At 41.8% G+C, this 16,668-nt stretch overlaps 1 protein-coding gene across 2 annotated transcripts in view; it reads right to left on the bottom strand.

The window, feature by feature from the left end:
- Positions 1 to 16,668, bottom strand: part of SH3D19 (SH3 domain containing 19) — an 85,950-nt gene that overhangs the window by 33,414 nt on the left and 35,868 nt on the right. For both annotated transcript variants that reach the window (XM_058191982.1, XM_058191983.1), the window contains exons 3-5: positions 9,675 to 9,715; positions 2,558 to 2,600; positions 1,355 to 1,502 (exon numbers count right to left, since the gene is read on the bottom strand). In XM_058191982.1, coding sequence (XP_058047965.1) covers positions 1,355 to 1,502; positions 2,558 to 2,600; positions 9,675 to 9,715 — 232 coding nt within the window. The remainder of the gene's footprint in view (positions 1 to 1,354; positions 1,503 to 2,557; positions 2,601 to 9,674; positions 9,716 to 16,668) is intronic.

The following is a 16,668-nucleotide window of genomic DNA, read 5'->3' as shown; positions in this document are numbered from 1 at the left end:
ATAAAACCAAAGCATTTTCCCATGAGGCAGACTCCTATAATTAATTCTAAAATCTTATTTCAAAGTTACCTGGACCCTTAATCTGTTTGTAACTTTCTAAAAATCAAAGTTTTACTTTTTCCATAAAAGTTTCACTCTTTTGCTGTTTATTCCAGAAAAAAAATTAAGGCTGTAAACTTGTATTTAAAATGTATTTTGCTAAGGATTGATGGAAACTCAATGTAGTGGAATACATGGGTGACCTTGAAGAAAGGGGAGAAGAGATGTTGCTTAGGAAACAATCAAATAATAGCCCAAGTCACTTTATGCTCTGAGGAAACTGAGGAAGGACCCACCCTAATGGAGCAAGCAGTTAAAAGTGAAGGATGCAAAGTTTGTACTTTCAGACTCTATTAATGTAACCTTGCAATCAAGTAGATTTAGTTCATCTAGTCATGTTTTCTGTTTGGTTTACCCATGGGGGTTGACACTCACTATAAAACTTGTCAATGAAAAGGTTCCTAATATTGAAAAGCAGCTAACAAGCAATTTCCAATACTGGTTAATAAAGGAAGTATGTCTTTTGAAGGCATCAACTGGGATTAGAGCACAATGACTATTATATTATTAAATCTTTATTGTCAGTGCACAATATACTGAGATTGGTTGAGCTCCCACGGACTACAGATAGTCCTTGACTTACATCCATAATTGAGTCCAAAATTATATTGTTAAAGTGTTTTTAATTTTGCCCCATTTTGCTACCTTTCTTGCCACAGTTGTTAAGTGAATGACTGCAGCTGTTAAATTAGTACATTAGTAGCTTTTAAATGAATTGGGCTTTTGCATTGACTTTGCTTGTCAGAAGGTTGCCAAAGGTGATCACATGAACCCAGAACACTGCAACCATCATAAATATGAACCAATTACCAAACATCTGAGTGTTGATCATGTGACCAACAGGGGGATGCTGCAATGGTCATGAGTGTGAAAAACGGTCACTTTTTTCAGTGCTATTGTAATGTTGAATGGTTACTAAATGAACTATGAAGAACTATTTGTATTCCCTTATCTCCCGGACCTCCAAATTGCCAGAGACTGCAGTCTCACAATTGCCTCCCAAGAAGCAATTGTCTGAAGAATTTATGGCAATCCCAAGTTCTCTTCTTGTTCAGAGAGGAATTTCAAAAGCCAGTCTACCTGCTGGCTTTTTATTATGCCATGAGTGTCGGGTTCTACTTTTTGCCTCTTGAGTTCGCCATTTCTTCTCCTGAACTCATTGTTCATGAATTCTGATACTACAGTTATTTCACTACATTATAATGCTCAAACAAACATCAACCTGAACCAGGAAGGAAACCCTGTGCTTTCTCACCTCTGCTGGAACAAGTTCAGTAGTTCTCCAAGGCGTCTGGCTATGAGTTGACTGGAACAGTAGCCCTTGTTGAGGGACACGGTTTCCACCTGGAAACCAGGAGGATGGTCCAAGTGGCTCAGCTGCAACTATTGTGATTTCAGGGCGTCTGGATGGGGGAGGAAAGAAAAGGACCAAATTCAGTAATTTATAATTATACTGTATTTGGAAAGTGATTGGGCTTTTCTAATTCAGCTGCTGGGAAACACCTTTTCTCATTCTTCAATACAGTAGTACATTTACCACCTTATGTTTTTGTTGCCTATATCCAAGAGGCCAATAAAATTTCCAACATTCTTACAATTGGCAAGAATTTAATTTTTGAAATATCATAGATTTGCTTTAACCATGGTCGTCCAAGCTTTTGGTTTGGCTGTACCACATTTAAAAATGATCTTGGGCCGTGTATAAAATAAGTAATATAGTTAATGTATATGAATAACAAACTTCATTGATTTTTCTATTTGTTTTATTATAAGGCCTAATATAAGCTGCAGGTTGGCCATGCCTGCTCTAAACAATCAGCCAATATAATTTTGGGCATCTAAGGCGTGAATTTCCACAACATATAAAATATTTAGAGTCCACAAAAATCAATAATATCCTGTATGTCCAATCTCAACAGATTTGATTTATCACTTTGTGATAACAGCATCTGTGCACATAGCAAACTCTTTCACCCAGCTATTTTTCCTAATATTTTAGAAAATGATAAGTCACTTGTCTTCTATCAAAGCTGTAACTGTTAATGTATTATAAACTTTTAATATCATTTTAACTGTATTATTAGTCTAGCTTACATTATGTTTTAATCACTAGATGCCATCCTGATTGTTGAAGAATCAGACAGAAAGAGTAGAAATTAAATAAATAAAAAAACCAAAGTACTTGAAACTTTGTATGAGTTCTTCCCATCCCAAATCTCTTTTTCAGTTAATGCAGTCCAATGAATATGCCACAGGAGAGAGGATTGATTTTAAAATACAATTTCCAAAAAAACATATTTAAATCTATTTAATGTCTCATTTTTAAACACGTGTAATAAAAGATTCCCAATGCAACATTTATATACTCTATAACAACATTTTCATTTACATGTTATAAGTCAGTGCTTACACTTTATCGGTAGAATAATTACAAATGAAGGACTAATTATTACTATACCTTCTTTCTCTTTGCTGTTCACTGTGATAAGTTGTCCGAGAAGCTAATTAAAAAAAAAAGGCAAACAATTTTTTATCACTGTTAACATAATATTTAAATGTGTGTTTCCCAAAATTCTTCAGAAATTATTATTATTCATAGGTGACTATCAAAAAAAAATATCATTCATTAATTATTTAATTCAAAACACATGATTAAAGTGTTTTTGAGTCCAGCATTTGATCAGCATCTCCTTATGAGATTAAGGAAATTTCATTAAACAATCTTTATAGCTCATGAGACAATATCTAGAGAATTGAAAATTAGTCCCACAACATTAAACTATAAGTATACTATACATGGTTGATTTATTAAAGTCTTTAACATTCACATATACTTGATTTGAGTTCCATTTTAGTACAAAGGCAAAAAGTCTGATATGAGAAATATCCACACAGTCAATTAAACCATATGAACTTTAGCTTAGCATTATTGAGTTATGGCTGGTTTATAAATCAGAAATTACTTAGTGATCCATCATATATATTCATCAGGTTTTACTACATTCATCATCATATATATTCATCGAGTTTTACTACATCCATCATCATATATATTCATCAGATTTGACTTAGCATACTATGTGAACCAAAAGAAGATGTGATTGCAGGGTGGGCTTCAAAAATTTTAGCAAGGGGTTCTCTGCCCAGTTGCTGGGTGGGTGTGGCCATGGTGGGCGTGGCCTAATTGGCCTCCTGCATCATGGCGTGTATGTGAGGTGCTTTTGCCCTCCCCGGGCTCCAGAGGCTTTTTTCGAGCCTCCAGGAGGCCAAAAATGGCCTCCCCAGGCTCCGGAGGCCCTCTGGAGGCTGGAAACGGGCCTGTTTCTGGCCTTCCCAAACTTCCGATAGGCCCATTTTTCACCATCCCCAAGCCTTCATGCGTGCCCTGCACTTACTGGCATCCAAAATGGGCCGTGTGGGGACTCCTGGAGGGGCAGGATGGAGTGGGCTGGGTTAGCCAGGAGTGGGATTTGGGGGTTCTCCAAACCGCACAGAATCTTAGCTAGAGATTCTCCCGAACCTCTTCGAACCCCCAGCGGCCCACCCCTGTGTGATTGGCTCTATCAATTTTTTCTATTTTTCTGAGACCCCCATTTCATGTCTGTGCTTTCAAACGACAAGCAACAAGTGGACTGGGCATTTCCAGTAATACCATAATTCCAAGCATAACCTCAGTAAGAGTCAGGCAATATTACTATTAATAAAAAATTAATGCTTATGTTAGGTAGTTATATTAGAGCACATTTCATTATGTAAAATGACAATTATAGATTTTCTCATTATAAAGCTTATTAAAATAACTGAAATTTTATTTGAATGAAATCATTTGCATTTATCATATATAATTAAAACAATAGCAAATTAGAAGGAATACTCTCCAGATAATATGATTTAGCGGAATATCTTGTTTGATTAAGCAGCAGCAAATTATTCTAATTGCACCATTTAAAATTTACAGAAGCAAAGCACCAGGTGGGGAAGTGAGAAAAGACATACCTCTTCTACGGGGCATATTTGAGGTGCACTATTCATGAGTGCTAAAGGAGAAAAAGAAGGGTTACAGAAGAAGAAAGAGAAAAAAGGACAAACCAGGTGAACAGTAAAGATCCATTAGACTGTCTTTGTTAGTCAGATAAGGGTATCATAGTATATTTCCCCCACAAAATGAACTCTGGCAGTGTTTTAAATGCCAGTTTTAAAATTCAAATCTGGTTTTAAAAAGGAGGAAAAAAATAAACAGCAGCTTTATACTGTATCTATTTAAACACGGAATTAAATAACTTCCTTATTTTGAAGTTGTTGATACTTTTTTTCCTGACTCTTCAAACACTCGTGTATTAATTGAAGATAGTAGAATTACTCAAAACTTCCATGTTCTACAATAGCAAAACGTTGTTTGATTTCTCTGTCTTAGTAAACATCATTTTTTAAACAGATGTTCATGTTTCCTTATTAATGACCTTTTCTGGGAAAAATACATGCTCCTTTTATGTTCTCCTTCAATGTCAGAGGACAGGCTGCCTACAAAATAGCCAGCACCTATAGTCCAGCAACGTGTGGCTATAAAAGCTGAGTAGAGACACAGCCCAGTATGGTGGTGTTGGCATGGGAATCAGAGGGAAGATGGTTTATGCTTGTTTGGGAAACTAAAACAGCCCAAGGCAGCCTAAAGCAAATAGAAGAGTTACTGTTCTCAGAAGTAGGGCTTACATAGAGAAGCTGTGTAGTAGCTGTAGTAAAGCTGTAGTGAAATAGGGAAAGAGTGATATAGTAAACTGAGTACTAGCCTTTGAGTACTTGTAGGTGTGTTGCCTAGAGGCCAGGTGGGTTGTGGTGACTGTCTGGGGCTTTGGACAGTCAGATAAACAGATTTATCTTTGAGAAACACAATCTCTGTCTTGTTATTATCATAATCTATCACAGCTTTTAAAAGATAAAGGCTCCATATAAATCTGCACATAAGGAATCTGACAGAAAATTGTCAGTCAAGATCCATGCATAAATAATTTCTGCTTGTAAACAAAATCTCCTTTTCCATTTTAGTCACATGGTCTTAACTGAAATTGCCTTAGATAATTTTTTGAGTTTAAAAAGCTTTCTGGCAGTGAAATAAGGATCTCTGGGGCATTAGATTGTTATGCTGGGTGTGGGGAGATCCAGCTTCAAGTCTTGTTAATATCCTTAGGGACATTAAGTCACTCAAAATCTCTTGGTGTAACTTATCTAATTTGATGACATATAATAATGTTATTTTTCCCCAGGGCTCTGGAACTATACTCACTGAAACCTAAACCAGAAATGCTAAACCATTTCTTTTACATGCATACAAACAATGTCCAGGTTAAGAACGTCCAACTTAGAAGGCTACCCCTAGATACAAATGGGCCACCTATTACTAAAAATGGTGGACAGCATTGTCTTCCTTGAACCCACAAAGCACTGAAGCTGTGCAATGATTTCAGGTATCATTGAAGCCACACTTTTTAATATATAGCCTTTTTTCAACAATTCCAGAAAGCACTGCGCAACTTCAGTGCTCCACCAGCTCAAGGAAGGAACTCAATATGTCAGTTTTAGTAATAGGCAGTCCATAATAGGCAGTCCATAGGCAGTTTTAGTAATAGGCAGTCCATAGGCAGTCCAACTTAAAACAAAAATGCAGGTCAAAGACAATTGGGAGCAAAACATGTTCCTAACTCAGGCACTGCCTCATCAACCTTCCCTATTCACCATTCCAAACAAAAATATTGCAAACATGCATACAATAATTGTGTGCATCCTTTTGTAAAAGTTACCAGCTATTCATATTAATATTCCAGAGTGGCACAGAGTCGCCTTGTAGATGGGAGATGGGCAGCATAATGTAGTAAATAATAAATTAAAAAAATATGCCTGTGTGCATGTGATGTGTACATACTTATATATAACAACCTTAAGTAAAATTGCTGCATGAGCACTCACCGGTATGTCACATATTACTGCAGTAGTATGAACTACTGCATTCTGGGAAGAGGTAATAATGTTTTACACAATCTCATGAAATGTTGCCTTGTTAAAGCTTTCGTTGGAAATAATTGTGTATATTTACAAATAGAGAGAAAGTGACCAAGCAAGAAAATGCTTCTTTGTAGATAAACTATACATAACTATACAGGACTAGCCTGAATGTAGTTTTAAATTGGGATTTTTAAAAAAAGGGGTTTAAATGAGGTTTTAAATTTGTATTTAAAAGTTAGAGCATCAATTGAATTTAACTATCTATTCTTTAGCTGTTTTTTATCTATTATATGTTTTCTGTTGTTTTTTGTCTGTGAACCGCCCTGAGTCCTTCGGGAGATGGGCGGTATACAAATATAATGAATAATAATAAATAATAATAATAATAAAGGAAAACATTCCTTCTATTCTAAAGAAAAAGAAACAAGTATATAGGGAGGAATACAACAAATTTCAGTATGTGCAAAAATGTTCATCTGTACATATGTTCACATAATCAGTGTGTTCAGTGGGACTAAACAGGATAAATGTACAGAAAGGGAAAGCATATGGGGAAGATTACTGGGCTATCAAGATGACAACATTACAACAAACTTATGTGCAATCTGAAAAAAGTTCCTTCCAATGCATATAATTGTTTTTGCTGAAATATTATCCCAATTAAGGGAAAACATGAAAGAGAGACAAATTTCATTAATAGAGACAAACATTTTTAGAACTGTTAATATCATGAACAGTTGTCCTAAAAATATCTTCTGAAAAAAACTCTGATCTTGAGAAACTTTAGTTCTTCTCTTTAATTTAATACTACCCCCTCCCTCCAAAAGTTGGGGAAAAGTTACTTTGAGTGGAAAATTGGAAAAATGGTTACAGGAAATATGAAAAGTGTTTTAGTAAAATTGTATTTATATAGATGACAATTCCATACAAGCAACAATGTTAGTTTGAAGTAAAAGAATGTGAGAATTTGACAAAAAAGCTTAAGGGTGAAGGGATGAAAGGAAGTGAAACAGTATTCGTTTATCAGACTCAATTTAGTCCGCCACCTATTTATATTATCTAGAACATTACAAATAATTTAACATTAAGCCTGAATTAATATAGTCATACTACTTCAAATAGTATATTTTTCAGTTATTACAATGCAAATAATAGCATGAAAGTTGGCCTTGTCAGAAAGTACGTGACTTCTGAGCCATTCCATCTTGCTAAGGTTCTAAGCCTTACAGTTTTCAGACAACAGATCAGCCACATCTCTCAAGTGGCCAGAGGTAGATATGTGGCTGTGCTCCCCTAGAAAGAACTAGTGCACAATTTGTGGGTCCTCCGGAACTCTCAGCTGCTATTGGAATAGCCAGTGAAACCTGTACTCGGTGGTAGCATTTATCTAGCTGCAGCTAGCCTGCCAGGTGCTAATCTATCTGGAGCCAGAAGTACAGGCAACAGTTGCTCACACCAACATTTCACTATTGGAATACTATTATACATTCTACAGGGGACTGCCCTTGAAGATCATCCCAAGACTACAACAGATGCAAATTTTGGCTACGCGCATGTTAAAGGGATTACAAGTAAATTTCTATAGCACCAATTATTGTAGGAGCTCCAATGGATGCCATTCTGTTTCTGGTTGCAGTTAAAGTGGCTATTTATCACTTTTAAAGTCCTCATGGCTGGAAGACCGGTTATCTGTTGGATGATGGAACCAATCCATCCAACCAAAGCATTCATGCAGAGAACATCTGCTTGGAGGTCCAACTCATATGAAATATAATGGAAAGACACTCAGAAGCAAGCATTTTCTGCAGGGGCTCTGTTGAATAGAAAAAGGGTCCCCAATCAGGAAACATGAGAAACCAGCCCCCCCCCATCTGCTGAAAAACCACCCTCCATGGAACCAGTTCCTAGCATCCAAAAGATTGGGGGAGGGGGCTGCTGGAATAGAACATCACATCATAATATATATGATTTATGCCTGGATCTTCATAACCCTGAGGTAAGAGATAATTGTGCCTGTGGTGAACAACTGTGGGGCTATTAATACAGTATACAATTCTTGACTGATTATAATAAGATGGCATTTGTGTTATTGTCATGGTTATCAATTAATGTTTATTCATTTGCTGCAAGCTGTTGATATTATAAATAAAGTTATATTTATTCATTTGCTGTTGCTATTATATAAGCTGTTGCTTTATAAATAAACTTATATTGATTTATTTTCTGATAATATAAGCTGTTAATATTGTAAGCTGCTTAGATGTGTACTGACTGAAATGACATAAAAACACCAGAAATAAAAAAATCTGTCAGCTATTCAAATAACTCTAAAATCAAATGAATGCTAATAATATCCCACTATGCTATATCACAGTATAATTTACAACCACTAAATACAATGACATGGTTACAAGCTCATCTAAAAAATAAATTGAATATTGACATTTATTAGACCAGGGGTCTTCAACCTTGGCAACTTTAAAACTTGTGGACTTCAACTCCCCGAGTTCCTTAGCCAGCAAAGCCAGCTGAGGAACTCTGGGAGTTGAAGTCCACAAGTCTTGAAGTTGCCAAGGTTGGAGACCCCTGTATTAGACAGAAGAAGCAAGAATCAGATTCTTTTCCTTTGGATTCCATATCAGGTGGGATCATGTAATACTTCTATCAGCCTGCTTTTAATTTTGGTTCAGAATTAACATTAAACCAGGGGTCTGGCTGAGGAATTCTGGGAGTTGAAGTCCACAAATCTTAAAGTTGCCAAGGTTGGAGACCCCTGCATTAAACCCTAACTTAGCATTACAATAACAAGCCATAGCAAGTTTTACAACAATTGTTTTTTTCTTCCTTTACAAAGAGTATTTTTGAAAAAGTTTGTTTTGGATTAACTATAAATTTCTCACCATCCAAATTCAAAGAAATCTTGGCCAATTTCATATTTTAATTTTTGGTAGTGACACGTTCAACCAACTTTGTTCAGATTAACTACAGGCTAGAAATCAAATACTCTTAAAGTCAGATAATAAGAAATAGAACTTCTGACATCTTTCTTCCAAACTTGCTGGAGATGTAATATAAATGTAAATGTAAAATACAAGTTCAAGCATCTTCTTGTTTCATAAAATGAATAAATAACAAACACTGCAATCCAGAAAATGAGAATGAAATATAAGCAAAGAAATATATTTAAAATATTCTACCTATCAACATTTTTAAGCAGGTTTTTATACAGGAAAGAAAATAACTGATCTGAATAATTTAACTCATTTTTATCAAATTATGTTGCATGTAACTTATAAATTATCATGAATTCCATTTAAAAGGGCTCAAAAAAAAATTATCTGTTAAACTAAACAACAAAAATCAGTTCATGTATAATGATGATAATCAATCCTGGAATTTGAAATATCTATAACAGAAAGCGCAGGGAAGAAACACACTATATCTACAATGGTGAAGAAACTTACAAACAACACTAAAAATCAAAGCACCTGCAGTCTATTTAATGAAAATGTTAATAAATATTTGTTCATCTCTTCGGCATTCATCAGATAGATATAACAGACCAAAAATCTACTTACTTCTCTTGATTGCTGCTTTAATAGATGACAAGGGACCTTGGCTTAAAAAATGAAAAGTAGAACAAAAATATAATTACAAATTATAAAAAAATACAGAGCATCTAGTAGAAAATTATTCAAAAACATTGCTTATGGTAGTCCTCGACTTGAAACCATTTTTAATGACCGTTCAAAATTACAACAGCACTATAAAAAGTGAGTTATGGTTTTTTTTCACACATAAGACTGTTGCAGAATTCTCGTGGTCATATGATCAAAATTCAGGTGCATGGCAACTGGCATGTATTTGTGACGGTTGCCATGTCCCAGGCTCATGTGATCACCTTTTGTGACCTTTTGACAAACAATTAACAATTGCAGTAATTCACTTAACAACTGTGGCAAGAAGATCATTAAAATAGGGCAAATTTCATTTAACAACTCCTTGCTTAGTAATGGATATTTTGGGCTCGACTGTGATTGTAAGCTGAGGACTACTTATAAGTCATTATTGCAAATGAACAGAATTGCAGAAAAACTGTAAAAATTTTCCTTCTTCATTGATTGACTGAAACCAATTATGGAAAGGAGAACTACAGGGATTGCCTCATGCCTGCAGGAAAACATTCAGTTGTTTACCAATTTATCAGTTATTTCAGGATATTGGTATTTGTATACTGGCAATTGTTTCTATGCACCAAAATACAGAAAAATGGACGGAAGTCATAGAATAGAATAGAATAGAATAGAATAGAATAGAATAGAATAGAATAGAATAGAATAGAATAGAATAGAATTCTTTATTGGCCAAGTGTGATTGGACACACAAGGAATTTGTCTTGGTGCATATGCTCTCAGTGCACATAAAAGAAAATGGACATTGGTCCTACCTGAATGTCCTTTCTCTGTTGGCGGGACCAGCAGCCAGGCATGGGAGTGACTCGGTCTGTATCCAATGGGATCGAGTCTGCTAGTTGAAAAGCACCTCCTCCTCCTGGTGCCTTCCAGCTTTCGGACGAGGATGATGCGGCAGACCGACGCACTGAGCTGTAAAACAGGAACTGCAAGAATATGCTATTATGCCCTCCCCCCCCCCGGCATATGACCATGAGAGCCCGAATGACCTCTATAGAAGACAGGAACCGGGCGTTCAGGGAGGGGCTGGCTGCTGGTCCCGCCAACAGAGAAAGGACATTCAGGTAGGACCAATGTCCATTCTCCAGCAGGGCGGGACCAGCAGCCAGGCATGGGACATACCAAAGCAAGTCCTATCGGGAGGGATCCGCCCGGTCCGGGTTAGAACCCCCTTCTAGGACCCTTTGGAGGACCCTGCGGGCCGACGCTGCATCAGCAGATGCATAGGAATCGATCTTGTAATGGCGTATGAATGGATTCGGAGAAGACCATGTGGCTGCTTTGCAGATTTCCTCTAACGGAGCCTGAGTGGCCCACGCAGCTGAAGTAGCCGCGCTTCTAGTAGAATGCGCAGTGATGCGACTTGGAACAGGAATTCCCTGAATCTGATATGCTCTGGCAATGCATGCCTTAAGCCATCTACCGATGGTAGAGGAAGATACCTTAAGGCCGATGGTGGTTGGTTGAAAGGACACAAGAGAGCCTCCGTCCTCCTGAGAGAGGCGGTACGCTTGATATAAATACGGAGGCTCTCCGGACATCTAGGGTATGCCAGGACCTTTCCAGCGGTGTACGGATCTGGAGAAAAGTCGGGAAGAATGAGCTCTTGTGATCTATGGAACAGTGAGTTAACTTTAGGCAGGAAGGTAGGATCTAGCCGGAGGACCACCCTATCTGAGTGAAAAACGCAGAGATCCGCCCTGGTGGAAAGGGCAGCAAGTTCAGAAATTCTGCGAGCTGAAGTAATGGCTACTAGAAAGGCCACCTTATATGTCAAATATTGCAGGCCACACTCCATAAAGGTTCGAAGGGCCCTTGGTGAGGATGTTAGAACCTTCGTGAGGTCCCAAGATGGATACCTGTGGACTACCGGAGGACAAAGGTTGGTTGCTCCCCTCAGAAATTGACGGATGAGGGGCCGGTGGGCTAGGGAGCGTTTAGCACCGCAAGTTAAAATAGAAGAGAGAGCAGCTACCTGTCGTCGAAGCGTGTTCGCTGCCAAACCTTGTTCCAATCCGTGTTGAAGGAAGATCAGGATAGTGATCGTAGAAGCGTTGGTAGGGTCTATGTTCTTGCTTGAACACCAGGTGTAGAAGGTGCGCCACGTCGAGCCGTAGATGCGAATGGTGGAACTACGACGAGACGCCTGGATGGTGTTGGCGACGTTGGCAGGTACATGTCTCTTCCTCAGGAGGCTCCGCTCAAGCGCCAGGCGGTCAGCTTGAACCACTGAGGGTCCGGATGAGTCAGCTGCCCTTGGCTGAGCGAGATCTTGGTCTGAGGAAGTTTCCACGGGGGAGCCACTGAGAGAGCCACCAGGTCCGCAAACCACGGGCGCCGAGGCCAGTGTGGAGCCAGCAAGATGAGTTCCGCCTGTTCCCTCAGCATCTTCCTGATAACCTTGGGTATTGTCGGAATGGGAGGGAAGGCATAAAGGAGGCCGGGGCCAAGGGCTGCGCAGGCGTCTATGCCCTCCGCCCCTGGACTGGGTACCTTGAGAAGAACCGATCCAGTTGACGATTGTCTCGAGTGGCAAAGAGGTCTACCAGCGGGTTCCCAGCGGAGTGTGATCTCGAGGAACATATCCGATTCAGTCGCCACTCCCCTGGTCGACTGAGACTCGGCTGAGCCAGTCGGCCTGTGTGTTTGCCACCCTGATATATGAGAGGCCCGTATGGACCTCAGGTGAGCCTCCGCCCAGAGACCCAGTTGCACTGCCTCTTGCAAGAGAGGCTGAGAATGGGTTCCCCAGGCGGTTCACATGAGCCTTTGCGCCACATTGTCCGTTAATACTAGAATGTCTTGATTGAGAACAATGTCCTGGAACGATAGTAAGGCCAGATGAATGGCCCTGAGTTCTAACCAGTTTATGTTGTGGGTCAGGTCCCTTGGGGACCACTGACCCTGAGCCATGTTTGATCCCAGATGGGCGCCCCAGCCATGAAGACTGGCATCTGTTGTCAAGATTAGGCGTTGGGGTTCCTGAACTCTCTGCCCTTTGACAGGGCTGGGAGATCCACCATAAAGAGAGTGTCTGACTTGTTGTGGAAGTTGGACAAGTATTGGTGACGAGCTGTGTGTGCCTTTTGATAGGGAGTAGAAACCACTGCAGTGTCCTGCAGTGGAGACGAGCCCAAGGTACAATGCCGATGCAGGAGACCAGTTTCCCCAAGAGTTGGGAAAGGGTCTTTAAAGGAATAAGGCGTCTCTTGGTTACCCCCCTGACTAGATTCTGTAAATTGGTGAGACGCTCCTGTGACAGATAGACCCGGCCCTCTATCGTGTCTATGATGGCCCCTAAGTGTTGGATTCGATTCGTAGGATGTAAGTGACTTTTGGCCTTGTTGATCGAGAAGCCGTGGGCTTCTAGAACCTGAATGGTTGTGGACAAATCCGCTGCCGCCAGGGTCTCTGATCGAGATTGAATAAGGAGATCGTCCAGATAAGCCTGGATTCTGATTGGAATAGCCCGGAGATGCGCTGTGAGAGCGGCCATTAGCTTTGAGAAGACCCTGGGGGCCGAGGAGAGCCCGAATGGAAGGGCACAATATTGGTAATGGAGACCCCCGTGGCAGAAGCGGAGGAATCGTCTGTGAGCCGGAAGGATAGGGACGTGTAAGTATGCCTCCGTCAGGTCTACTGACGTGAGGAAGTCCCCCTCCCTGATGCTCTCCAAGATGGACTGGAGTGACTGCATCTTGAACCGCCTGTAGACTATGTGGCGGTTCAGAGCCTTCAGGTCGAGGATTGCTCTCCATCCCCCCGAGGGCTTTGGAACTATGAACAGTCGGGAGTAAAACCCCCGACCGTGCTGATCTCGTGGCACCGTTTGGATGGCCTGAATTGAGAGAAGATGTTTTATGGCCGATGCCACGAGCAGCCGTTTCGTCGGGTTGCAAGATAACGGGCACCTGACGAAATGGCCCGGGGGGGTGGAGAGGAATTCCAGGGATAGACCGAACCTGATTGTCTCCTGACCCAGGAGTCCGAGGTGGACTCCTCCCATTGGCTGGCGAAGAGCGCCAGTCTGCCCCAATGGGAGGGACGGGCAAGCAGTCAACGTGAGCGCCTGAATGGGCGACCTCTCCCGAAGGGGCCGCTTGAAGGAACCCCTCTGACCTTGACCTGCCTGTCTATCCTGCCTATCCTGTCTACCCTGTCTGGGGGAGAAGGGTCTTTGGGTTCTGGAGTTTCCAAAGTTAGAATCAGCCGCTCTGAAGGGACGAAAATATGGGGTTGGTCTGGAGTCTGAACGGCGGGACATGCTTGGAAGGATTTTGCGCTTGTCCTTGGTCTCTATAAGTAAAGGATCCAAGGCTGCTCCAAAGAGTGAGGTCCCCGAATAAGGGGCTGAGGCCAACCTCCATTTGTTTTTGGCGTCGGCTTGCCAACGCCTAAGCCAGAGAAGGCGGCGTGAGGATACTGTGGAACCAATCGATTTGGCAGCAAATCGAGAAGCATTCAGGGTGGCATCGGCTGAGTATTCGATGGCAGCTATAATCTTGTTTAAGTCCTGATGTGACCGAGTCAGTGACTGGTAAACGGTCCCGCACCTGTTTTAACCATAAAGGGCCCGCTCTATTAAAGAAAGAGGCCGAGGAAGAGGCCCTAACGGCCCAGGCAGCCGCCTGATGACTCTTAATCAGGGTTTGTTCGGCCCGTTTGTCTTCCGGGCGAAGGGTTTCCTCTGGAGGACCTGTGACCACAGATGGCCCTGCTAATGCAACTACTGGGGCATCAACTGTGGGGATTTGCAGTAATTTAAGGAAGTTAGGTTCCAAATTATACAAGCGACGGTCCAAGGCATTAGGATTAGGACCAGTTATAGGAGTGTTCCATTGCCTATCGACTACTTCCACAAAGAGCTTGGGGCAGGCACCTCTTCTGACTCGACCACGGAACTGAAAACAAGTCCATGGGTGGATCAGTGGTCTCTGAGGTGGGAATTGGGGCCGGTCGGGCCACTCCCAGCCGGTAGTGACCTTGGCCTTGTGTAGCAAAGATCAAATAATTGTGGGTTGAAGAGACCCACAAAGGAGGGTTGGTCTGGAACCAAATCCTCATCCTCAGAGAGGTTCTCATCCCTAAGGTCCCCTTCATCCCCCAGTGAGGCCCGAGATGGAGAATGAGCCTGGAAATCTTCAGCTTGAGGTGTGGAGTAGTCCTGCACCAAATCGTGACTAGTTTGGGATGCTACATATTCTGAAACCCATGAATGGGTTCTTGTCTGCCTGGAAGCAGTAATACCCCTCTGAACAGCAGCTGCAATCATTTCTGCCATAACTGCAGGGTCATTAGCCACTGGGGCAACTGCCTGGTGACTCACAGGCCCCATTGGAATAGTGGCACTAGAAGGAACCTCTGCTGACTCAAGTACTGGCGGGGCTGCAGGTAAAACCTCCATTTCAGATACAGAAATAGGACAGAATAAATCAGAATTGGGCAGAGGTTGGGATGAGTCTACAGATATATCAGGAGATAAAGTTAATGGAGCCCCAGGAGACTGCACAGGAGGCTGAACTGGTAAGGAGGTGGATTGCTGTTCCTGTATAGTATCAGCAGATTCCCTCACTGCCCTAGCAATGGCCCTATCCATAGCCTTCTGGCGTTGTAGGGCCTTCTTTTCAGAAGTCTTAGAAATAGCCTTTTGGGGCTTAGAAATGGAGGATTGAAGTGTCTCTGACCTTGTGGGTGCATGAGAGCTCGAAGCACTAGGCCCTGGGCTTGGACTGGTCTGATGTTGCTTCCTTTTACTAGGCCGGACTGGAGGAACGGCGGCCATCTTGAAAGGCCTAACCGATAGTTAGGCCTCAAACCCCACGTGGACAAGGCCTGGATGCGAGGCCTATGAGCCTTTAGAGGCCCAAGCCAAGGCCTATTACAGAAATGACCTAGGACAAATTATAATTAAATTACCATTTAAATAAAAATTCAGTGGGGAAATTTTTCCATTCTCTAGGGCCTACTAGGTATTTTTGCCACGTGGCTAGTAAAACCGGAGGTGGCTAAAAGGGTAATCATACTCACAGACTGAAGGCCTCAGTGAGTGGCCGGAGAGCCAGTCGAAGATCGATGCAGAGGCCCTGCTGAGTCACCAAGCGATCGGGAATGAAGCCCGGGAGCGCCCACGAAGATCCGGTGACTGGAAAATAGGCCCATCAATGGCCTGATTAAAGACGCCCCAGAGCTCAGGTAGGGGCAGGCTGGCCGGCCTAGACCCTTTATGGGTAGGCCGAGGCGATCGGGAAGCACCCGGAGCGCCCAAACTTAATATTAATTAAAGCCGCCACGGCTGTGTTTTAATTCGGCAGCCGCCGAATTTGCCAGCCACGGGAGGCGTAATTGAGGCCTAACAGCCTCCCGTTCTTCCAGCAGCTTATGCTGCCCCCAGCGGTATCGGGCTGAATCGCCCTTTCTCGCTGGGGAGGGGGAGAGCTCACCTACAATGGGAGCCTCAACCCCTATACCAGCAGCTGGGAAGGAATAAATAGGGCTGAATCGCCCTCCTAATTACTTAAGAAAAGCTTACTTTGGGAAGAATTCAAAGGGAAGCAGCTCCGAAGTGCGTCTGTTCCCAATCAGATCGAGTCTGAAAGCTGGAAGGCACCAGGAGGAGGAGGTGCTTTTCAACTAGCAGACTCGATCCCATTGGATACAGACCGAGTCACTCCCATGCCTGGCTGCTGGTCCCGCCCTGCTGGAGAAGATACATTCGTCAAGAATCATAAGATATAATACTTATTGATAGTCATAGGGAACAAATAAGCAATCAAATCATATTAGGAAAAAGTCAATATAAATTGTAAGGATACCAGCAACAAGGTTACAGTCATACAGTCATAAGTGGGAGGAGATGGGTGATAGGACAATGACAAGATTA

The sequence above is a fragment of the Ahaetulla prasina genome, chromosome 8 (assembly GCF_028640845.1).
Source record: "Ahaetulla prasina isolate Xishuangbanna chromosome 8, ASM2864084v1, whole genome shotgun sequence".
Lineage (NCBI taxonomy): Eukaryota > Metazoa > Chordata > Lepidosauria > Squamata > Colubridae > Ahaetulla > Ahaetulla prasina.
This window is presented reverse-complemented; position numbering and strand designations above follow the sequence as displayed.